The sequence below is a fragment of the Panthera onca genome, chromosome X (genome assembly GCF_046562875.1).
Source record: "Panthera onca isolate mPanOnc1 chromosome X, mPanOnc1 haplotype 2, whole genome shotgun sequence".
In the NCBI taxonomy this organism is placed as follows: Eukaryota; Metazoa; Chordata; class Mammalia; order Carnivora; family Felidae; genus Panthera; species Panthera onca.
Window position 1 is genome coordinate 68,329,881 of NC_138357.1, and position 24,898 is coordinate 68,354,778.

Here is a 24,898-nt window from a genome sequence, read left to right on the forward strand (position 1 = left end):
CTGAATTTGTGCCATATTCTGTCAGTCTTCAAACTGCCCTGTTCTCCCCAGGACAGCATCATCTCATCATCCTATCCTCCCATCCTACCCTGAATCTCTCTGAAAGCTGGCCTGCCTATGGGGGCAGGCCACTGGAGTAGATGCCCTGCAGTTAAAGTCAAATTCAGTAATACAGAGGCCATCATCCAAGGCACCATGAGGACAGAAAACACAAGTGGTGAGATTTAAGTTAAGGCAGGCTGCAATTATGACAGACAAGCTCACCTCTCTCCTGGAAAAAAAAAAAACTGTTTCTATGCATGCAAAGAGACAAAAATCACACATATGCAAACCTACCGCTTCTCATTATGCTGACCCCACAATTTCCCTTCTCAAATTTCACTCCTTCATACTTGTACCCTGTTCGGGAACAAAACCAAAGAATTTATCTTTCATCACTGGAGCAATCCACTTATTTTATAAAGTGCCTGTAGTTTAAAGCAGTTGGGTACAGAGCAATCCTTGTCTAGACATTCTGTATAACCTCTTAGACTCCTTGTGAAAGTAATGAGAAGAGTCCTGATTTTTCAGTTATTTCTTAATTCTTCCTAAGAAACCTGTGGGGATAATTGGGAGAGGTAGACTTTACTGAGGAGGAACAAGATTTATGATAGCATGATATTCACATACACATTCCTCAAATTGAATTCAGAGTGGAATCATTGCACTCTGAGTGCTATAAACCCCATCAATTCAAACTGAGACCACACTGTGAGCCACAGCAGAGAGGCTACTCATTCCATCCTTTTTCCTGAACTTCAATTCTGCCTTAAAAAGTAGAAGACAAAGGCTGAAGTCATTATCTAGACATGTTCAACCCTTAGTGTCATACTGATTTTGTATCAATTATGATGCAACAATCTCAGCCCCCAATTTTCATAAAGTCAACCTCTGAATAGAACAGTTTTCATTATTTACTAAAGAAAAAAATCAGAATTTCAAATTCCTGAAATAGGGATGTTCAGCTGTGTTCTATTAGAGTAAAACAAAGTACCCTCTCCAGTTCTCAACATTTTTCGTTTTCTTTGTCTTTTTTACTTCTCATTCTTTCACCTGGAGTTTCAGTGCCAAACCAGCCCACCCATTTATTAACACCAGCAGCTTCCCTACAGATGTGAAGATAAGCTGCTAGTTTATCCCAATGGGCTGTTATCAAAGGCAACACTTGCATGCTAAAGCATATTTATTAACCTTTAACTTGAATTGACAATCAAGCCATTAACAAAAAGTCATCCACATAAATTTCTTTACTAAATGTATCTGAGTTTATTAAGTTGTTTAAAAGAACAACTTAGGCTCCACCTCAGTCTAGGCTTCACCTAGACTCCTCATTTTACATACTCCTCATTTACTGATTTAGTCATACTCCTCATTTACTGATTTACTCAGACTGCTTATTTTTCCATTTTCCCATTATTCTCAGAATTTTTATGAGGAGAATATGAGAGGAACAGCCCTGGTTACCTGTTGGGGTGGTCACCATGCATTCTTTATATGGCAGTTGATTCAACCCCTCTTCCACAACAAGTCTGATCTAAGAGTCAAAAGAAGAATAAGTTGAAAAACTGCTAGGAATCTAGTGTCTTAAGCTGTTAGCTTAAGGAGCTGAACACTAGGCAAAAAGTCAGTAATGCAATAGGCAAGGGTAGAGCTCATGGAGGTAGGAAGGGGGCCCCTATCAAGTTTTAGATGCAGAAAGAGATCCCCATGCTCGGCTGCTTGCTGCTAGGTATCCAACCTTGGTTAGGCACATGATCGCCACCAAAAGGCTCAAGTATGCCTTCTGATTCTCATTCAGTTAGTCCAGCCTGTATTATGAGAGATGCAAAACTACAGCAAGTGACAAGAGTCATGGCAGGCACCCTTAGAAGTAATATACTTCTGGTTACTCTGAAAATAGTGCCCACTGGGAATTCCTCTGCCTTGTTCAGTACTTTGAAATTAAGTTGGTTTCTTTTTATCAAAGGCTCACCATAATGCAAATAAAGCCTGCAACTTCTTAGGAGGAAATAAATGAATGGATGGGGCTGAACCAATTTCCTGAGTTTGAAGTAGGATCCAGTAATCTCTAGACCCAGTGTGGGGCTCAAACTCATGACCCTGAGGTCAAGACTCACATTCTCAGCTTTCAAAAAAAAAGTCTCCTAATGATCTTAATGTGCAGTATAGAGGAAAGAATCCATCAGAACTACTAGGAACAGCCTCCAAAACCCAGATATGATATTCCTCTGAGCACCCAGAGCTTCCAGAGCCTACTACAATAAAGGTGGTACTCAGTTTTCGATGCATTTTCTCTCGTCAATATTACATTATTAAGAATTAGGAACAACAGGGAGAAACACCAGGCTCCATGTTCTGTTATCACAACACAACACCCTGCTGCCATTAAAATGATCAATGCTAAATGGGCCAGCACTTTGTCAGCCTATAGCACCAGAGGGTCCAGGAACCTCATGAATACTGTGTATGTATGCACATTCATCTCTAGCCACCCCTTCTGTGGAGGTTAATGTTTCTTAAGAGCAAGGGAAGAAAATATTCCTTTTCTTTGGAGAGCCTAGATCTCCCAGTAACACTCCTCTAAAAAGTCTTACCTCCTGCCCATCTCCTGAAACCCTGGGACAGAAACTGGATGTGTCCAAGCCTTATAGGAGAACATAAAACCAGAAGAAGGGTAACTACATATAAAGAACTCAAGATTCAAGTGCCCGGGAAGCCAATCCTGACAAATCCACGATGCAATTAATGTCAACTGTAATGGTATCCTTGTGCTAGAATAGACAAATGTACTAGAAATCCTCAATACCAGAAACCTAAATAGCTCCAGTCTCTACCACAATGACAGAAGGCCCTCCACACACAACCCCCAATATTGTCAGAACCTTCAAAGCCAAATGCAGAGAACAGAGAGGTTCCAATTACCATCCCCTCATGTGAATTATGTCATGGATCCTTATTTTTTATTTAAGATATAAGGCCTGCCCTTTCAGGCAAGCATTTTATAATAACCATGAACTTAATTCCTACCTTCTATAGAAAAAGGGCAAAGAAAGCAAAAGAAAGAGGAACCACTTTCTATTAATGAACACCAACATTTCTGTTTTCTCCACAGCAGCCAATGGCACATGTTCCTTCCTCCTTGAAACTGCTCCTTTGGTTTGATTAAAGCATAAAGACAGGGGCACCTGGGTGGTTCAGTCAGCTAAGCGTCCAACTTTGGCTCAGGTCATGATCTCACGGCTCGTGGGTTCGAGCCCCATGTCAGGCTCTGTGCTGACAGCTCAGAGCCTGAAGCCTGCTTCAGATTCTGTGTTTTCCCTCTCTCTCTCTGCCCCTCTCCTGCTCGTGCTCTGCCCCTCTCTCTCTCAAAAATAAACATTTAATTTTTTTTTTAATTTAAAAAAGCATAAAGACAGAATGACCTAATTATCACTACAGGAGTGTCAATTAAGAACCAACAATACTTAAAGCCAAAAGCCTACATTATTTTGGAATTAAGATTTTCCCAGGGAAAATCTAAATGAAAAGTTTCGTGCCTTTCTTCCCTCCTCACATTCCCTTTAATAATCTGTCTTTTGTACTCTGATTATACCTGTGAGGTTAATAAACCACTTTTCTTTCTTTCCCAAACTAAATACTGACAACAGTATTTAGAATGTAAACTCCATTAGATCGGGGACAATGTCTGTATTCTTTACTGCTGTATCTTCTCCCCCTGCAACACAGCCTAGCCCAGTGCCTGACTTGAGTTCAGTATGTATTTCATGAGTATGAATACTAATAACCACAGCAGAAAATGTGTGCTTATTCCAAGCACTAAGCACACTTAGATGTAAATACAAGAAGGAAATGCAATGCTTCATCTGAAGACAACCCAACTTGGCCTGAGATCCTTTCAGAGCACACTAGCTAAACTGAATTGGGCGTGGCCAATCCTTAACAGGAAGTCTCTGAGGAAAGCATACACAGTCCAACTCAGTATTTCACATGTAAAGATAGTACAGAAAGGACAAAATAAATAACTCCCCATGTAAACTACAAGAGAGGTATTAGTTTTTCTGTATTAAATGAATACCACAAAAGTAACTACTAGGTCTCCCTACATCTTTGGTTTTCTTTTCATGTACTTCACTTCACTGTTCTAAGATGAGACATTTAGGGGTTACTAAAGATCAGGTTACCAAGATCCCCTTTGAGAGGTAGAAGTACCTCAGAATTACAGAGAACAAGTTCATGGGCAATACTCTGAGGTGAAATGGATTGAGGTACAGCTTTAATGAAAGAGTAGAGACAAAATACTTCAGAAGTTTACCAGGATGATGTTTACTTGGCACAAACTCTCTCACCCCTCAGAATGCTGTAGAACAAAAAAGCCCTTGGCCTTACTATGATTATATCACTAGGAACAATGAAACAAAAATGGAGAGCCTCTACCTACCAAACGATCTGCAGAAAACATGAAGTCCCCTCTAGTGGCTGTCCTAGAAAGAAAGTAGTAAAAGTTTTAGTCCAGAATAGAGCTTTAAAGTAAAATATTACTTAACACATATAGTAACACTGATATTAAAACCTATTACATACTAAAAGCCTAAAAGCTTACATGTACAAACTATTTCTGAGGCAAGATATTTTTCACTTGCATACAGGAACCTAAATGGAATGATTCAATAAATACTGTTGAAAATGCTTACTTGATATCAACATTAGAGACAGGAATTGAAAAGATCATGCATTCTCCCACTGAGCTGCCCAAGTATATATTATTCAACCAGGAGATGAATGAAGCTCCCCCTGCAAGATGGCAGCAAGCCCACAGCTCAAGTTAAGAGAAAAACTTCACAGTATGAAAACCAGATTCTTCCCATTCTCCCCCTCCATTCACCTTGAACTAAAACCCAGGTAATGGGGGGCCTAAGTAGATCAGTTGGTTTAGAGGCCAACTTCGGCTCAGGTCATGATCTCACGGTTCGTGGGTTCGAGCTCCACATCAGGCTCTGTGCTGACAGCTCAGAGCCCAGAGCCTGCCTCAGATTCCGTGTCCTCCTTCTCTCTCTACCCCTCCCCCTTTCCCACTCGCACTCTGTCTCTATCAAAAAATGAATAAACATTAAAAAATTTTTAAACCCAGGTAACCAAGATAAGTAACCCATCTACTTTTTCTCTAATTCCATTTTGGAATGCTAATTGATACAAACAAATCTTCTAATGTTACCATTGTTTTCAAGAATGCATAACCTAATTTCTAAGACCTCTTTCTAAAATTATTGATAATTTGTTCCTTTTACCTGTTTTCTCAATCAAATACTTTATTCCCTAGATCTTTCTGCCATTTTCCTGTACATTCCCTTCTGGTCAACACTTTTATATCCTGAGGTGCCCAATTAACAATAATCTAGGGTTGCACCTGACCACCTGACCAACCAAAAGGGGAATATTAAAAGGCTGACATTTTTTTTCTGTATGTAAAATTCTAGTATTGGTCTGCCCCATATAAGTTAAATGATCTGACTCAACAGACTGATTTACACTTTATGTACTTAAAAATCCCCATCTGCCTATCCACAGCATACCTAAAATATTCCCCCAACACAGCATCAAAATGGCATATGCAAGCATATATTATCTTGGTATACCATTAACCACTACCTCTTTTTTTCCCAAGCTGCATTTACTTTCTCTGACAGGAAAAAGAAATGAAACATCCCTGACACAAATGACATTTGGTTTCTTAGAGTAACCACAGTTCTATCATATTACAGTTCTATCATATTATATTATCATATAATAATTCTCTAAAATATGAACCAAAACTGAGCAATGGCAAGAATACAGGTCTGTATCCTTTACATATAAATATTCCCTAAACTCAGAAAACTATCCACACACACCTACACACACACACACACACACACACACACACACACACAGAGCCCATTTAAAACAGGCTGTATTTAAAGAACAAACTGATAGTTGCCAGAGGGGAGGGGGATAGGGATATGGGCAAAATGTGTGAAGACAAGTGGGAGATACAAGCTTTCTGTTATGGAATGAATGAGTCCTGCAAATAGAAGGCACAGCATAAGAAATATAGTCCATGATACTGTAATGGCACTGTATGGTGACAGATGGTAGCTACACTTGTGGTGAACATGGCATAACATATAAACTTGTGGAATCACTATGTTGTACACCTGAAATTAATGTAACATTGTGTGTCAACAATACTCAAATTTAAAAAATAAATTAAATAAATAAATAAAACAGACTATTTCACGTACCGTGGTTTTCAAATAAAACCACACTATTACGGTAGCATCTTTGATTTCTGGAATCAATCTTCACAATATGCTCGTCAAGGAAGTAAAAGTTAGTGAACTACAAAAAAATAACTGAAGACTACTTTCTGTTTACTAGACATATACAAACATACAATCTAGGCAGCCAGAACACAGTTTTTCAATAGGGAAGAAAAATCTGGTTTGCCTTAAAAGAAGTATTAAGTAATATATCTTGGGAACACATCTGAAATATTTGTTTTTAATTTCTGAACAGTTACACAGAAATTTATTACATAGAAAAGTTATATTTGGTTAAGTGATCAGAGTCACCCAAATCCATTACAGTAAAACCTTGGTTTGCAAGCATAATTCATTCCAGAAACATTCTGTAATCCAAAGCAGTTGTATATCAAACTGAATTTCAAGAACCATTGGCTCAGTTGTGATCATGTGACACTTGGCATCACATACTACTTGTGTTGCAAGACATCACTTGTTTATCAAGTTAAAATTTATGAGAAATGTTTGCTCATCTTGTGGAACACTCACAGAACAAGTTACTCACCATCCAAGGTTTTACGTATTTTACTCTAAAATCAGACATTTTAACATCTTTCATACTCTCCCCCCAAATATCAGCTTCAACTGATAAATTTTCTGTAATAATCTCCTTCTCTACATTCCAAAAAGTACACGCTAGGAGAACTGTCATCTCTTGATAGCTATTTGACTCCCAATTAAAGCATTCACTGCCGTAAGTCATCTCACTACAAACAGTAATTACTAACATATTTCCTGCTGTTTTAGACCCATACTGTTCAAGACCCATACTGTGTACTTTAAATCAATTTAGAAATTAAACTTTGGCTAGAATACAGTAAGTTGATTGCATTTTTTAAAAACCACAGTAGTCTTCAATATTCACATCTAAGTCCCTAACACTGTTAACATTAGAGTTTCATAAAACAGATATATACTTGTTGTACAGCAAGTTAGACATAATCTGAGCCCCTACTTTATGTCCAATGCTGCACTAAAGTGTTTGTTAATAAAGGAGTTTTAATGTAAACCCAGGTCTTCTTCACTCTATACACTTTGTTTCAAATTATAATTCTATTCACTTGTATCAAAATCATTTTTTTAATTTTTTAAGTTTATTTACTTATTTTGAGAGAGACAGAGACAGTATGAGTGGAAGAGGGGCAGAGTGAGAGGGAGACAGAGAATCCCAAGCAGGCTCCACGCTGCCAGCACAGAGCCCAATGCCAGGCTTGAATTCCCAAAACCACAAGATCATGACCAAGAGTCGGACACTTAACTGACTGACCCACCCAGACACCCCTCAAAATCATTCTTTAAAAAAAGTCTCTCTTACTAGAAACAAATTTTTGAAAGACATTTTAATCGCCTTCTTTTTTAATGTTTATTTTTGAAAGAGAGAGGAAGTGAGCAGGGGAGGGGCAAAGAGAGAGGGAGATAGAGGATCTGAAGCAGGCTCTGTGCTGACAGCAGAGAGCCCAATGTGGAGTTCGAACTCAAAAACTATGAGATAATGACCTAAGTCAAAGTCAGATGTTTAACCAACTGAGCCACCCAAGCTCTATCTTCTATCTAATCATGTTCCATCTAACAACAGTCCCAAATAAAATCTAATGCAAAATTATCACACAGCAATAAACACTGACACACATTCCTGGAATATTCTAAAATAGAGCCAAATGATCAAATATCAAATATTTAAATAGTGATATCCAGATACTCTTAATTCAGAATATGGAAATCTTTTTTTTTAATATGAAATTTATTGTCAAATTGGTTTCCATACAACACCCAGTGCTCATCCCAACAGGTGCCCTCCTCAATACCTACCACCCACCCACCTCTCCCTCCCACCCCCCATCAACCCTCAGTTTGTTCTCAGATTTTAAGTGTCTCTTATGTTTTGACTCCCTCCCTCTCTAACCTCTTTTTTTTTCCCTTCCCCTCCCCCATGGTCTTCTGTTACGTTTCTCAGGATCCACATAACAGTGAAAACATATGGTATCTGTCTTTCTCTGTATGACTTATTTCACTTAGCATCACACTTTCCAGTTCTATCCACATTGCTACAAAAGGCCATATTTCATTCTTTCTCATTGCCACGTAGTATTCCATTGTGTATATAAACCACAAGTTCTTTATCCATTCATCAGTTGATGGATATTTAGGCTCTTTCCATAATTTGGCTATTGTTGAAAGTGCTGCTATAAACATTGGGGTACAAGTGCCCCTATGCATCAGCACTCCTGTATCCCTTGGGTAAATTCCTAGCAGTGCTATTGCTGGGTCATAGGGTAGATCTAGTTTTAATTTTTTGAGGAACTTCCACACTGTTTTCCAGAGAGGCTGCACCAGTGCAGAAGCTTTTTATCTTCATGAGAACCCAATAGTTCATTTTTGCTCTTAATTCCCTTGCCTTAAGGGATGTGTCAAGTAAGAAATTGCTGCGGCTGAGGTCAGAGAGTTTTTTTCCTGCTTTCTCCTCTAGGGTTTTGATGGATTCCTGTCTCACATTCAGGTTCTTTATCCATTTTGAGTTTGTTTTCATGAACGGTATAAGAAAGTGGTCTAGTTTCATTCTTCTGCATGTTGCTGTCCAGTTCTCCCAGCACCATTTGTTAAAGAGACTGTCTTTTTTCCATTGGATATTCTTTCCTGCTTTGTCAAAGATTAGTTGGCCATACTTTTTTCCATTGGATATTCTTTCCTGCTTTGTTAAAGATTAGTTGGCCATACTTTTGTGGGTCTAGTTCTGGGGTTTATATTCTATTCCATTGGTCTATGTGTCAGTTTTTGTGCCAATACCATGCTGTCTTGATGATTACAGCTTTGTAGTAGAGGCTAAAGTCTGGGATTATGATGCCTCCTGCTTTGGTCTTCTTCTTCAAAATTACTTTGGCTATTCAGGGTCTTTTGTGGTTCCATACAAATTTTAGGATTGCTTCAGAACATGGAAATCTAATTAGTGTCAAGCTGAGCATTTTTTAAATTTTACAAACCCCATACAGGATTAACAATGCAGACCTAATCAGATCTGAAAATACATTTTTTGACACCCCCCCCAACACGTGTCACACATACATCTGTATCAACGACATAAAAGCCAAAGGCAGCCATTTAAAAAAATTACCTTCGCAATGAAACAACAAAAGAATGAGAATCATACAGGAAGTCAAATCTTCATTTTATATTTTTAAATGTTTGTTTATTTTTGCGAGGGTGGGGGAGAGAATATGAATGGGAGAGGGGCAAAGAGAGAGAGAGGGAGAATCCCAAGCAGGTGCCATGCTCTGTGCGGAGCCCAATGCAGGGCTTCATCTCATGACCACAAGATCACAACCTGAGCCAAAATCAAGAGTCAGGTCATTTAATCAACCTAGCCACCCAGGTGCCCGTCAAATCCTCATTTTAATGTGTACTTGGTAAACCTGACTCTTCCCTACTTAAGAACTTGGAAAGCACTTTAAAATTTACACAGAGGATTCAGCAATTATGTATATTTAAAAACATGTATGTCTCATAGCAAACACAAACCAAGATAAAACTTGAATCTCACTGAACTTTATTTACTTATCATCCACAAGACAGAACTATAAGAGAGTAAAGTTTTTATAATATTGAAAAATTAAGACTTCAAGTAGAGATTGATGAGGAAAACAAAGGCAAGAGAAATGTAGATCAAATCTCCTTATAGCTTGCAGCCCTGATAGACACCTGGAACATGCAGAGTGTGACCTTCCTCAAGCAACTCACGGCTGCTTTACTTCCTTAATGTTTTTGTTTTATTAAAGACTAAAACTAACCTTATATTAACAATAACTAGCCCCTCAAGTCCTGAAAGCCTTGCTTCCAAATTTCCTAGAAACTTACTTTATTTACCTCTATTTCCTTCCCTCCACAATCTTAAAAATATATAATCAGTCACTCCTCACAACCCCAGTGCAGCTCTTTCTGCCCACGAGTCCTTCCCCCGTGCTTTACTAAAATAACCTTTTTGTACCAAAGATGTCTCAAGAATACTTTCTTAGCCATTTGCTCAAGAACCCCAAGAGATCATCTCCCCTATTCCTTCTAGGACTTACTACTACTACTACTACTATTACTACAGGGATCCTCTAGTATGTTGGAAGATGTCCTCCCCTGGGACAATTACAACTTCAATTTCTACAGCAGAAATTGCCATTTGATGATTCTCTGCCACTTCTCTCTACTCAGAATAAACTTGACAGCCTCCACATTTTTTTAACAAAAACCATTTTAACAACCACACATACACTCACACACACTAAGTGTACAAATATTTACTTATAAAGCTTTTCTAAAAAGGTCTGAAAGTTACAGCAGGTACCTAATATTATACATATATTACTCCCTTCTTTCCCACAGGTCACAATTTATTAAGAGCTTCCTTGGTGCCAAGTATTAAACACTTTTGGCTCACTATCTAATCTACTCCTCAAATAACCTTAAGAGGTAAATTTTATTACTTCCACTTTAGTGATGAAATAGTGAGGCTTATAGAAATGAAATACTTCAAGATACTTCCCAGCCTGAATCTCCCCAATTCCAAGTCCCTGAGTAAAGTCATTATTTATATTTTGCTCTAATAAGGGAATGTTTTGTAAAGGTCAGTTTTTAGCTGTATTTTAATGATATTTCTCTCCCTGCAAATCAGACTGGTATGGACATACAATGCAAACAATGAAATAGAGTCTGGTAGGCAAATAAAACATCATTAAAATAGTCCTGAAGAGGGAGAAGCCACTATTATAAAGTGGCATGTAAAAAGGTTAATTGCATACAACAATATACCCTTTTCAAAACTTATGAAATCAAAACTTCAGAACCATAACTTAAAACAGTGCAATTTAAATCAAATCCCAGTAGAACTGATTTAGGTGTCATTTAAAAAACAAGGACTATTTTCAGCATTTGGGGTGGGAGAATTTAGGATTAGCATAGGGTTTACAGATTTAGCAAATAAAAATACAGGAAAAATATTTATTTCAGAAGTATATCCCATGCGATGTTTAGGATATACGAAAAAAAGTTCATTGTTTATCTGAATTCAAATTTAACTGGGGGTCCTGTATTTTACCTTGTAACCTAAGTTACAAAGAACTAAACAGACTCAAATTCAGCTCTATTATGTTTTTGTTTTTGATATTGATTGTTAGGCAACAGGTTAAAGGTAAGTCGAAGATAATAGCTTTTCTGGCAGGTTTAAACCAAAGAAATGTTTTACTTAGAGTTAAGGTTTAGTGAAAGCTCTGAAAACATAAACTCTACATCCATAGCTATTTTGTTATTATGTGATCACTAAAATAAAGAATAATTCCAAAGCCTGTCATGGTATGCAGATGTTTTGTAAATATTTTCTTCCTCCTTCCCTCAGCCTCATAACAAAAAAAAATGAGTGAAATACTTGAAGCAAAACTAATCTGATGTGAAAAGTTAAAAATATATATATTGCTTTTACTACCTGCCAGGTACAAGTCAGCAAGGCCACAGCTCTATAGCACCTTTCATTTCTTTTAATGCTTATTTATTTTTGAGAGAAAGAGAGAGACAGAGCACGAGCAGGGGAGGAGCAGAGAGAGAAGGAGAGACAGAATCTGAAGCAGGCTCCAGGCTCTGAGCTGTCAGCAAAGAGCCTGACCTGGGGCTTGAACTCACAAACTGTGAGATCATGACTGGAGCCAAAGTCTGACGCTTAACCAACTGAGACACCCAGGTGACCCTCTATAACACCTTCTTTAAAAACTATTAAATGTCAGGGGGATCCTGGGAAGATGGCGGTGTAGGAGGAGGCTGGGCTCACCGCGCATCCTGCTGATCACTTAGATTCCACCTACACCTGCCTAAATAACCCAGAAAACCGCCAGAAGACTAGCAGAATGGAGTCTCCAGAGCCAAGGGCAGACTAGAGGCCCATGGAAGAGGGTAGGAAGGGCGGAGAGGCAGTGCGCACTCCACGGACTGGCAGGAGGGAGCCGGGGCAGAGGGGTGGCCCGCCCGACAAGCAGAGCCCCTGAGTCTGGCTTGCAAAAGCAGAGGGGCCAGATGGAGTGTATTCCGACAGCAAGAGGGACTTGACATCTGGAAGGTTATAAGCTAACAGCTCTGCTGGGAGAACGGGAGGACTGGAGGACAACGGGAGGGAGAGTTGTTGAGCCCTGGACGACAGAGCTCAGCTTGGTGGCGAACGAAGGCACTCGCCAGCGCCATCTCCCTCGCCCATCCCCCAGCCAAAATCCCAAAGGGAACCAGTTCCTGCCAGGGAACTTGCTTGCACCGCGCAAACACCCAAAACTGTGCTTCTGCGGATCCATCCCTCCGGAGGGTCTGACTCCCTCCCGCTGCCGCAGGGCCCCTTCCAAAGCGGATCTCCAAAGGAAAACCGAGCTGAGCCTGACCCTCCCGCCCATGTGCACCTTGCCGATCCATCACAGCTAATACACCAGATCCCCAGCACCACAAGCCTGGCAGTGTGCAAGTAGCCCAGACGGGCCACCCCACCCCACAGTGAATCCCGCACCTAGGAGAGGGGGAGAGAAGGCACACACCAGTCTGACGGTGGCCCCAGCGGTGGGCTGGCGGCAGACATCAGGTCTGACTGCGGCCCCGCCCACCAGTGCAAGTTATTCAAGACAGCACGGGGGAAGTGCCCTGCAGTCCCACACCGCTCCAGAGACTATCCAAAATGAGAAAACGGAAGAATTCCCCACAGAAAAACGACCAGGAAATAACGACAGCTAACGAACTGATCAAAAATGATTTAAACAATATAACAGAAACTGAATTTAGAATAATAGTCATAAAATTAATCACTGGGCTTGAGAACAGTATAAAGGACAGCAGAGAATCTCTTGCTACAGAGATCAAGGGACTAAGGAACAGCCAGGAGCAGCTAAAAAATGCTATCAATGAACTGCAAAATAAAATGGAGACAACTACGGCTCGGGTTTAAAATGGAGAGGAGGGGCGCCTGGGTGGCTCAGTCGGTTAAGCGTCTGACTTCAGCTCACATCATGATCTCACGGTCTGTGAGTTCGAGCCCCGCGTCGGGCTCTGTGCTGACAGCTCAGAGCCTGGAGCCTGTTTCAGATTCTGTGTCTCCCTCTCTCTCTGAACCTCCCCCATTCATGATCTGTCTCTGTCTCTGTCTCAAAAATAAATAAACGTTAAAAAAAATTTTTTTTTAAATAAATAAAACAGAGAGGAGAGAACAGGTGAACTAGAAGATAATATTATGGAAAAAGAAGAAGCTGAGAAAAAGAGAGATAAAAAAATCCAGGAGTATGAGGGGAAAATTAGAGAACTAGGTGATGCACTAAAGAGAAATAATCTACGCATAATTGGTATTCCAGAGGAGGAAGAGAGAGGTAAGGTGCTGAAGGGGTACTTGAAAAAATAATAGCTGAGAACTTCCCGGATCTGGGAAAGGAAAAAGACATTGAAATCCAAGGGGCACAGAGAACTCCCTTCAGACGTAACTTGAATTGATCTTCTGCATGACATATCATAGTGAAACTGGCAAAATACAAGGATAAAGAGAAAATTCTGAAAGCAGCTAGAGATACAAATGCTCTAACATATAAGGGAGACCTATAAGACTCGTGACCGATCTCTCTACTGAAACTTGGCGGGCCACAAAGGAATGGCAGGAGATCTTCAATGTGATGAACAGAAAAAATATGCAGCCGAGAATCCTTTATCCAGCAAGTCTGTCATTTAGAATAGAAGGAGAGATAAAGGTCTTCCCAAACAAACAAAAACTGAAGGAATTCGTCACCACTAAACCAGCCCTACAAGAGATCCTAAGGGGGATCCTGGGAGACGAAGTACCAGAGACATCGCTACAAGCATGAAACCTAGGGACATCACAATGACTCTAAATCCATATCTTTCTATAACAACACTGAATGTAAATGGACTAAATGCGCCAACCAAAAGACATAGGGTATCAGAATGGATAAAAAAAACAAGACCCATCTATTTGCTGTCTACAAGAGACTGATTTTAGACCTGAGGACACCTTCAGATTGAGAGTGAGGGGATGGAGAACTATTTATCATGCCACTGGAAGTCAAAAGAAAGCTGGAGTAGCCATACTTATATCAGACAAACTAGACTTTAAATTAAAGGCTGGAACAAGAGATGAAGAAGGGCATTATATAATAATCACAGGGTCTATCCATCAGGAAGAGCTAACAATTATAAATATCTATGCACTGAATACAGGAGCCCCCAAATATATAAAACAATTACTCAAAACATAAGCAACCTTATTGATGAGAATGTGGTAATTGCAGGGGACTTTAACACTCCACTTACAGAAATGGATAGATCATCTGGACACACGGTCAATAAAGAAACAAGGGCCCTGAATGATACATTGGATCAGATGGACTTGACAGATATATTTACAACTCTGCATCCCAAAGCAACAGAATATACTTTCTTCTTGAGTGCACATGGAACATTCTCCAAGATAGATCACATTCTGGGTCACAAAATAGCCCTTCATAAGTATACAAGAATTGAAATCATACCATGCATACTTTCAGACCACAATGCTATGAAGCCTGAAATCAACCACAGGAAAAAGTCTGGAAAACCTCCAAAAACATGGAGGTTAAAGAACACCCTATTAAAGAATGAATGGGTCAACCAGGCAATTAGAGAAGAAATTAAGAAATATATGGAAACAAATGAAAATGAAAAGACAACAATCCAAACGCTTTGGGATGCAGCGAAGGCAGTCCTGAGAGGAAAATACATTGCAATCCAGGCCTATCTCAAGAAACAAGAAAAATCCCAAATACAAAATCTAACAGCACACCTAAAGGAAATAGAAGCAGAACAGCAAAGGCAGCCTAAACCCAGCAGAAGAAGAGAAATAATAAAGATCAGAACAGAAATAAACAATATAGAATCTAAAAAAACTGTAGAGCAGATCAACGAAACCAAGAGTTGGTTTTTTGAAAAAATAAACAAAATGGATAAACCTCTAGCCAGGCTTCTCAAAAATAAAAGGGAGATGACCCAAATAGATAAAATCATGAATGAAAATGAAATTATTACAACCAATCCCTCAGAAATACAAGCAATTATCAGGAATTTATATGAAAAATTATATGTCAACAAATTGGACAACCTGGAAGAAATTGACAAATTCGTAAACACCCACACGCTTCCAAAACTCAATCAGGAGGAAATAGAAAGCTTGAACAGACCCAGAACCAGCAAAGAAATTGAATCGGTTATCAAAAATCTCCCAACAAATAAGAGTCCAGGACCAGATGGCTTCCCGGGGGAGTTCTACCAGACATTTAAAGCAGAGATAATACCTATCCTTCTCAAGCTATTCCAAGAAATAGAAAGGGAAGGAAAACTTCCAGAATCATTCTATGAAGCCAGAATTCCTTTGATTCCCAAACCAGACAGAGACCCAGTAAAGAAAGAGAAATACAGGCCAATATCCCTGATGAATATGGATGCAAAAATTCTCAATAAGATACTAGCAAATTGAATTCAACAGCATATAAAAAGAATTATTCACCATGCTCAAGTGGGATTCATTCCTGGGATGCAGGACTGGTTCAACATTCGCAAATCCAACAATGTGATACATCACATTAAATAAAGAAAAGATAAGAACCATATGATCCTGTCAATCGATGCAGAAAAGGCCTTTGACAAAATTCAGCAACCTTTCTTAATAAAAACCCTTGAGAAAGTCGGGATAGAAGGAATATACTTACACATCATAAAAGCCATTTATGAAAAGCCCACAGCTAACATCATCCTCAATGGGGAAAAACTGAGAGCTTTTTCCCTGAGATCAGGAACACGACAGGGATGTCCACTCTCACCGCTGTTGTTTAACATAGGTTGGAAGCTCTAGCATCAGCAATCAGACAACAAAAGGAAATCAAAGGCATCAAAATTGGCAAAGATGAAGTTAAGCTTTCACTTTTTGCAGATGACATGATATTATACATGGAAAATCCGATAGACTCCACCAGAAGTCTGCTAGAACTGATACATGAATTCAGCAAAGTTGCAGGATACAAAATCAATGTACACAAATCACTTGCATTCTTAGACACTAATAATGAAGCAACAGAAAGACAAATAAAGAAACTGATCCCATTCACAATTGCACCAAGAAGCATAAAATACCTAGGAATAAACCTAACCAAAGATGTAAAAGATCTGTATGCTCAAAACTATAGAAAGCTTACGAAGGAAATTGAAGAAGATATAAAGAAATGGAAAAACATTGCGTGCTCATGGATTGGAAGAATAAATAGTGTCAAAATGTCAATACTACCCAAAGCTACCTATACATTCAATGCAATCCCAATCAAAATTGCACAAGCATTCTTCTCGAAGCTAGAACAAGCCATCCTAAAATTCATATGGAACCACAAAAGGCCCCGAATAGCCAAAGTAATTTTGAAGAAGAAGACCAAAGCAGGAGGCATCACAATCCCAGACTTTAGCCTCTACTACAAAGCTGTCATCATCAAGACAGCATGGGATTGGCACAAAAACAGACACATAGACCAATGGAATAGAATAGAAACCCCAGAATTAGACCCACAAACGTATGGCCAACTCATCTTTGACAAAGCAGGAAAGAATATCCAATGGAAAAAAGACAGTCTCTTTAACAAATGGTGCTGGGAGAATTGGACAGCAACATGCAGAAGGTTGAAACTAGACCACTTTCTCACACCATTCACAAAAATAAACTCAAAATGGATAAAGGACCTGAATGTGACACAGGAAACCATCAAAACCCTAGAGGAGAAAGCAAGAAAAGACCTCTCTGACCTCAGCTGTAGCAATCTCTTACTCGACACATCCCCAAAGGAAAGGGAATTAAAAGCAAAAATGAATTACTGGGACCTTATGAAGATAGAAAACTTCTGCACAGCAAAGGAAACAACCAACAAAACTAAAAGGCAACCAAAGGAATGGGAAAAGATATTTGCAAATGACATATCGGACAAAGGGCTAGTATCCAAAATTTATAAAGAGCTCACCAAACTCCACACCCGAAAAACAAATAACCCAGTGAAGAAATGGGCAGAAAACATGAACAGACACTTCTCTAAAGAAGACATCCGGATGGCCAACAGGTACATGAAAAGATGTTCAACGTCGCTCCTCATCAGGGAATACAAATCAAAACCACACTCAGATATCACCTCACGCCAGTCAGAGTGGCCAAAATGAACAAATCAAGAGACTATAGATGCTGGAGAGGATGTGGAGAAACGGGAACCCTCTTGCACTGTTGGTGGGAATGCAGACTGGTGCAGCTACTCTGGAAAACAGTGTGGAGGTTCCTCAAATAATTAAAATAGACCTACCCTATGACCCAGCAATAGCACTGCTAGGAATTTACCCAAGGGAAAGAGGAGTACTGATGCATAGGGGCACTTGTACCCCAATGTTTATAGCAGCACTCTCAACAATAGCCAAATTATGGAAAGAGCCTAAATGTCCATCAACTGATGAATGGATAAAAAATTGTGGTTTATATACACAATGGAGTACTACATGGCAATGAGAAAGAATGAAATACGGCCCTTTGTAGCAACATGGATGGAACTGGAGAGTGTTATGCTAAGTGAAATAAGCTATACAGAGAAAGACAGATACCTTATGGTTTCACTCTTATGTGGATCCTGAGAAACTTAACAGAAACCCATGGGGGAGGGGAAGGAAAAAAAAAGAGGTTAGAGTGGGAGAGAGCCAAAGCATAAGAGACTCTTAAAAACTGAGAACAAACTGAGGGTTGATGGGGGGTGGGAGGGAGGGAAGGGTGGGTGATGGGTATCGAGGAGGGCACCTTTTGGGATGAGCACTGGGTGTTGTATGGAAATCAATTTGACAATAAACTTCATAAAAAAATACTGTAAATAAAGAAAGTGTCAATATTTACTTGCACCTCAAAGCAGAGTTTAACGTAAACATTCAAAATCAGGTAGAAACGAAGATAAATTATCATTTTCCCTTAGAACCCAGGCCTCAGTCATTCAGAAGTTTATTTTTTATAATGATTGAATATCAGTTCCCTTCTGTGTCAGGTACTGTGCCAGGCAAGATATCAATCCCTTCTGTGTCAGATACTGTGCCAAGCCAGATCTTCTTTCTGCATCCCTGGAGTACCTACCAACTAGTTGGTGAGCCATTACCAGGATATGCCAAATAAATATTGTAACAGGGGTATGTATAGTTTAAAGAGATGACTTCTCCCCTCCTGGCCTAAAGGCCAGTTAGAAAATTCACATGTAAAACCAAAACCATGTCCATGTTTTAAACAACTTGCAGGTCATAGCTTTTTCTGTGGTTAGCATTTTGGTTTTGTATAAGTTAAAGGGAAAATACCTGAGATTCCTCCAGTCTCTGGGTGACACCAGGCCAGGCTCTCTAAGGCTGGCTCTGTTTGGTGTGTGGAATCCCTAGCACAAATATCCCATATCAGAAGCCAGGCAAATCACCATGCAAGGGAGAATGGCCATTCTCCCAGGGGCAGTGGCCCAGACTGGGCACAACACCTGTGGTGTTTGTAAAGCTACAGGTGCTCAAGTTCCATTGAAGACCACCCTAAGGGTAGACACCAAAAACTTTTATTTGGGGCAAAAAAAGATTCCCCAGGCAATTCAGACACACAGCCTTGGTTAAGAACATTACATTACCTAGTCAGAGGACTAAATCACACTAGGGTGCATTCACAATAGGGCTGAACAGGATGTTCATGCATCCTGAAGTTGTCTCCACTCCAGGTGACTAAAAAAATAAAGTCACAAGGCTGATTTGGCTACTTCTTTAGTGATATTTCACAGACTAAAATAAAATTCTCTGAGAAAGCTCAATTTTCATCCAAGTTGTCTGCTGAGGCCATGGCAAAGCCCTTCTGACAAGTATAAGGAAACATTCAACAGCTCATGAAACAGCTTTACTTTAACGTTTTGGGAGACAAAAGAACAAAACTGGGAGGGGAAATGATCCTTTATACACTGCATTGCTTTAACAATGAGGTCATGAACGATGTTCAAGGGAAAAGTACATTACGCTGAGATTTTGCTGGGTTTAGTATATAAAGGAGGCAGAAAGAGGGATGTGTGGTTTAAACCACTCCAACAACAACAACAAAAACTGAAAATGAAGAACTAATTTCTCTTCTCAAGTTCACCAGTGACCCATATGTGACTGAGTAATCTACTCTTTCGATGTTTAGATTACTGCACTCTCACAGAGAGAAAAACCATTTACTTGAAATTCAATAATAAAACCAACATATTATATTGCAAATACTGCACATTAAAAAAAAAGTAAAGACACTTTAGGTCAGTCTAATGTTCTCAACCTTGCCTGCTTTATATAGTTACAACATGCAGTCCTGCTGGCTCAACCTCCACTTCTCCATGCCAAATTCAGAAAGCAATCCCTTCAATAGATAGATACTAAGGATAAGGACCAATAAAGGAATATCAAGTACTCCGATCGCCTTTATTATCAGACAGCTCCATAGTGCAAATACATGATGTCACATCAAAACAGAGAAGAGCATAAATTCTGAGGAAAACAGGATCTGATAACTGATGGCAACTTCCATAAATTAACCTAAGTAAATATAGCTTCTCTTACCACAGGCACCCTAAACTGGCCCCCTAGAGGGGATGAAACAGGTCTTATTTGTGTGAGGGGATGCCAATTTTTGTTAACAGATTTGATTAACAAAAACAAAACTAAAACACTGTCTCCAGCCTAAATTAGTTATCAAGAATTTTAGTGAGTCTTTCTACATACTATACAAATTATCTAGGATCTAAGATCTCTCAGTGTTGCTTTTGAAAATAAGAATGTGAGTTCTATGCAGAGTTAAAATTCCTTTTACTGTCTTCTGAAAGCTCAAGAAACCAGCTCTTATGAATGCAATTAGAACTATGTACAAATCGAAACACGAAGGCATGAAATGCCTTTAATGCTCACAGCCCTTCACAGTTTATAACAAGTGTTCAGATAGTATCTGGTTGTAGGCATCCCAGGAGCTCCATGAGGTATTACCAACATCCTCATTTTACAAATGGTAAAGTTGAAGCACAGAGATGCTAAACATCTTGCCTAAAATCACTTTGGATCCAGCTGTCTCTTTCCAAACTCACAAAAGAAAAAAGATTTCACTTACACTCAGGTTTACTATACAAGCCACGATATTCTGAGCAATGCAGTAAAATCAAGTATTGATACTGTCCTATATGAATTCTGACCTTCATGCCTTTTCCAACTCCTATAGCAATGGTTCCCCTTTACATTGTCATGAAGACCCCTTTGCGAAATCTAATGAAAGTTAAGGAATTCTCAGCCCATAAAAAAAGGCACATATGCAAATGTTAGTAGTAGCATTATTCATAATAGCCAAAGAGTAGAAACCACCCAAACATCCATCATCTGAGGAACAGATAAATAAAATGTAGTATATCAATACAGTAGAATAACATTCAGCCAAAAAAGGAATGGTGTACTGATATAATGTGGATGAAACTTGAAAACATTATGCTAAATGAAAGAAACCAGTCACACAAAAGACCATATGTTGTATGACTCCATTTACATGAAATGTTCAGAATAGGCAACTTAACAGAGACAAAATGTGTATTAGTGGCTATCTAGATTAGCTGTTGGGTGGCTTGAGGGGAAATGAGGAGTGACTGCTCACATGTACAGGCTTCCTTAATGAAGTAATGAAAATGTTCTACAATTGATTGTGGTGATGGTTGCATAGCTATGAGCATACTTAAAAACCACTCAGTTGTACAATTTAAGTGGTGTATTATATGGTATGCAAATTATATCTCAATAAAGATATTATTTAAAAAACAACCAATAAAAATGCACATAATGAACAGTATTTCCCAGATAATTTCAGACGGTTCACCAAGACCCTGAAGCCCATCTACAAGTGCAGTGGTGTCCAAGACTCGAGGTCATTAACTCCTTATCTACAGAAACAAGAATCATCATCCTATTTTCTTTGTTCTACTGTTGAGTTTTATTTCAGCTTCCCCTACCACAACTATCAAACCTATGCCTCCGACTTTTTAAGATCACTACTTCCATCTATTAGATCACATGATACTAGTGTTCAATATTGATTCATTAAAAACAGTCAAATAGTATAGTTTCATAAATATAATTTTAAGAGCTAGAAAGAACTTTTAGTGATTGAGCATCTACCATTTGCAAGGCATGGTCAGAAAGTAATGTAAAAGATGTAAAAATGTAAAAGACACAATTTCTGCCCTCAAGGAACTTAAAATCTAATAGGTGAGACAAGATTGATACACAAATAACAATATACAAAAGAGAAGGTGAATCTTGCATTTAAAAGCCAGGAATGATCAGCAAGGAAGAATGATTAAAGGAAAGTTTCTTGGCAGAGGTGGATTTTAATGCTGGGTTTGACTTTGAAGAGTAGGTAGGATCTGAAAATGCAGAGGAGTAAAGAGAATTTCAGAGGAGAGAAGAATCAGGGATGTTTCAGAATAGTTCCTAGGAACCATAAACAGGGGACTTAATGTCAAGGTCAGGATCCTGGACTTTATTTGATAGGCTCTAAAAAGCCAAGGAAGTCTGCTGAGTAGGGCAGTTACCTAATCAAAGCTGTATATTAAGATTGTTCAGCAATGTGTGGAAGTATATGGAAGGCAGAAAAACTGAAGGCAGGGAAACAAATTGGGAGCCTATTAACAACAGTATGAAGAAAAAGTTACTATAGTCTGATTTGGAGAATGGTATCTTGACTCAGTAGCCATTTTTGAAGATCAAGGCACCCACTGAAAAATGAATGCTTTGACATGCTGTAGCTACTCATTTAAAGTACGGCCAATATAGAAACCAGCTGTAGTTAATCATGGTACATATTTCCCTTGAAAAACCCCATTTACAACATGAGTTTTGAGATCTCCTTAAGATAGCATTTTAACATTAATTTCTTGACTATCTTGGTTTGTGGGATTAGGAGGGGGCGCCAAAGATTCCTTTAGGTTCCCTTTGCTCCATTAACTATACAGGAAACATTTGAGGTTCTGTAACTTTACAAAAATCAATCCTGATAAGAGTTGAATAAGTTTCCACGGGACCAACAAAACCTAAAATCCAAGACCTTAGACAAAATGACATTATTTGCGATAGAAACCAGTAAACGGTCAGAGAACTTGTTGAGCACAACGAAATTTCCTTTGAATTGCTTTATTTATATTTGTGAGCCTGAGGTGATTTGTGGTAGAGCATAAACTTGGGTCACAACCATTTCTGGGTTATAGACGAGTACTGGACTGATAGCATTGGCGCGTTTACCAGCCAGGAATGGTTAAGGATTAGTACTCGCTCAGAAGTGACAAAGAGGGAATCAGGGGCTACTTAAAAGGATTCCTCCCTATTCAGAGCGCTGTTAAACCCTGGGACTAGGGAAGGCAGTAGGAGGCCCGAATCACGTGACACCCCGCCCGGTACTAATCACACACTAGTTTCCGAGGGCCAAAAACATTAACCCTTAGCCCTTTTACTTCAATCCCTGTCCCCTCCTCCCTCGCCTCGAGAGACCTTCCACTTCCCTTTCCCCTCTGATCTCGGCTCACTTGTCCCGGATGATGGTCTGCAGCTCCCGGATCTGATCATTCATCGGCAGCAGTTTAAGCTGCGTCCCGATCTGCTGGGAGAGTTCGTAGTTCCCTAGGAGGGATTCGCCGGCTGGTGCGTCACAGTTGCCAATGCCACCTTTGCTCTCTGAGTTGAGACTGGCTGTGCTGTACGCCTGAGGGTCCCGTTCAGCGGGTTCACTAGAATGAGCTTGCCCTGTAGGGAGAGTCGGCTTGGCCTCAAAAGTGCTGTTTCCCCCGGCTTGATCTGAGATCCGACCGCCAGGTCGCAGCGGCTCGGGGCTTGGGGTAAAGACAGAATTTACTTGATGGTTTTGACCGGGAACGGAGTCCGAACCCCGTAAGTCCATGGTCATACACCAGGCCCTGGGCCGACAGCTACCGACCCCTAAGGATAAAGGAGAGCAGGGAGAAGGGGCCGATGCTCACTTGCTCCACTGTTCCCCGTGACACTTTCAAACTCCTAACCCGGGTCAGCCTTCTCACCCCTAGGCCTCCGTAGGTTCCCTTCGGCAGGCTACGTCCCTGCTCCGCCCACACAGGACGTACGGCCTGCTGAAACACTATTGGCTTTTCTCCCTGTCACTCTCCAGCGTACCCTTTGAGTCGGCAGTCGGCCTGGGTTCCCAGACCTCAGCCAGGCAGATGGGGTGAAGCTGGGGATGTTTGCTTGCAGGGTCTTCAGGAGCCCTTAGGGAATTCTGCATGCAAAACTGGGTGAGTGGGAGAGCCAGAAAAAAGTAGGGGTGGAGTAATAAAGTGATTACATATATATAAGGCCCATGATTTTAGACTGTGTGTCTTGGCAGAGAGATTATACTTCAGTAAGTGCATCTTCAGTTAGTTTGTCTCTGTAACCAAAAGGGGAAGTAAAAAAAATGCCTAGCAAGCTGCTGAAGAGCCTGCCCTCTACTAGACTGTTCTACAAACTGCAACTTCCTAAGTGTGCTTGACCAACAATGTTCCTTATCTTTATTCCTTGGGACCTACACTGTTCAGTTACCATGGGGATCCTGACAGCATTTCAGATCCACAACCACTTAGCTTCTTTTAAGTACTTGCAAAGACATTTTTTTTAATTCTTTTGAGAAAGAATGTCTAGGGCAGTACTTTTCAACACCAGTGTGTATTGGAACAATTGTAATACTTGTTAAAATGCAAGTTCTCATGGCCTTTGAGATTCTGATTGAGTAGATCTGAGATGGGATCAAAGAATCTTTGTTTCTCTCTGTATGGCTTATTTCACTTAGCATCACACTCTCCAGTTCCATCCATGTTGCTACAAAAGGCCATATTTCATTTTTTCTCATTGCCACGTAGTATTCCATTGTGTATATAAACCACAATTTCTTTATCCATTCATCAGTTGATGGACATTTAGGCTCTTTCCATAATTTGGCTATTGTTGAGAGTGCCGCTATAAACATTGGGGTACAGGTGCCCCTATGCATCAGTACTCCTGTATCCCTTGGATAAATTCCTAGCAGTGCTATTGCTGGGTCATAGGGTAGGTCTATTTTTAATTTTCTGAGGAACCTCCACACTGCTTTCCAGAGCGGCTGCACCAATTTGCATTCCCACCAACAGTGCAAGAGGGTTCCTGTTTCTCCACATCCTCTCCAGCATCTATAGTCTCCTGATTTCTTCATTTTGGCCACTCTGACTGGCGTGAGGTGGTATCTGAGTGTGGTTTTGATTTGTATTTCCCTGATAAGGAGCGACGTTGAACATCTTTTCATGTGCCTGTTGGCCATCCGGATGTGGATCCTGAGAAACATAACAGAAACCCATGGGGGAGGGGAAGGAAGAAAAAAAAAAAAAAAAAAAGAGGTTAGAGTGGGAGAGAGCCAAAGCATT

The 24,898-nt window shown here is 39.9% G+C and overlaps 1 protein-coding gene across 4 annotated transcripts in view; it reads right to left on the reverse strand.

Annotated features, from left to right (window-relative positions):
- The window catches only part of UPRT (uracil phosphoribosyltransferase homolog), an 83,882-nt gene extending 60,319 nt beyond the window's left edge, over positions 1 to 23,563 (reverse strand). For 3 of the 4 annotated variants that reach the window (XM_081793806.1, XM_081793807.1, XM_081793808.1), the window contains exons 1-4: positions 23,021 to 23,563; positions 4,478 to 4,520; positions 1,504 to 1,573; positions 337 to 399 (exon numbers count right to left, since the gene is read on the reverse strand). In XM_081793806.1, coding sequence (XP_081649932.1) covers positions 337 to 399; positions 1,504 to 1,573; positions 4,478 to 4,520; positions 23,021 to 23,397 — 553 coding nt within the window. In that variant the 5' untranslated portion in view covers positions 23,398 to 23,563. The remainder of the gene's footprint in view (positions 1 to 336; positions 400 to 1,503; positions 1,574 to 4,477; positions 4,521 to 23,020) is intronic. The other variant, XM_081793805.1, reaches the window with a different exon arrangement.
- Between the last annotated feature and the right edge of the window lie 1,335 nt (positions 23,564 to 24,898).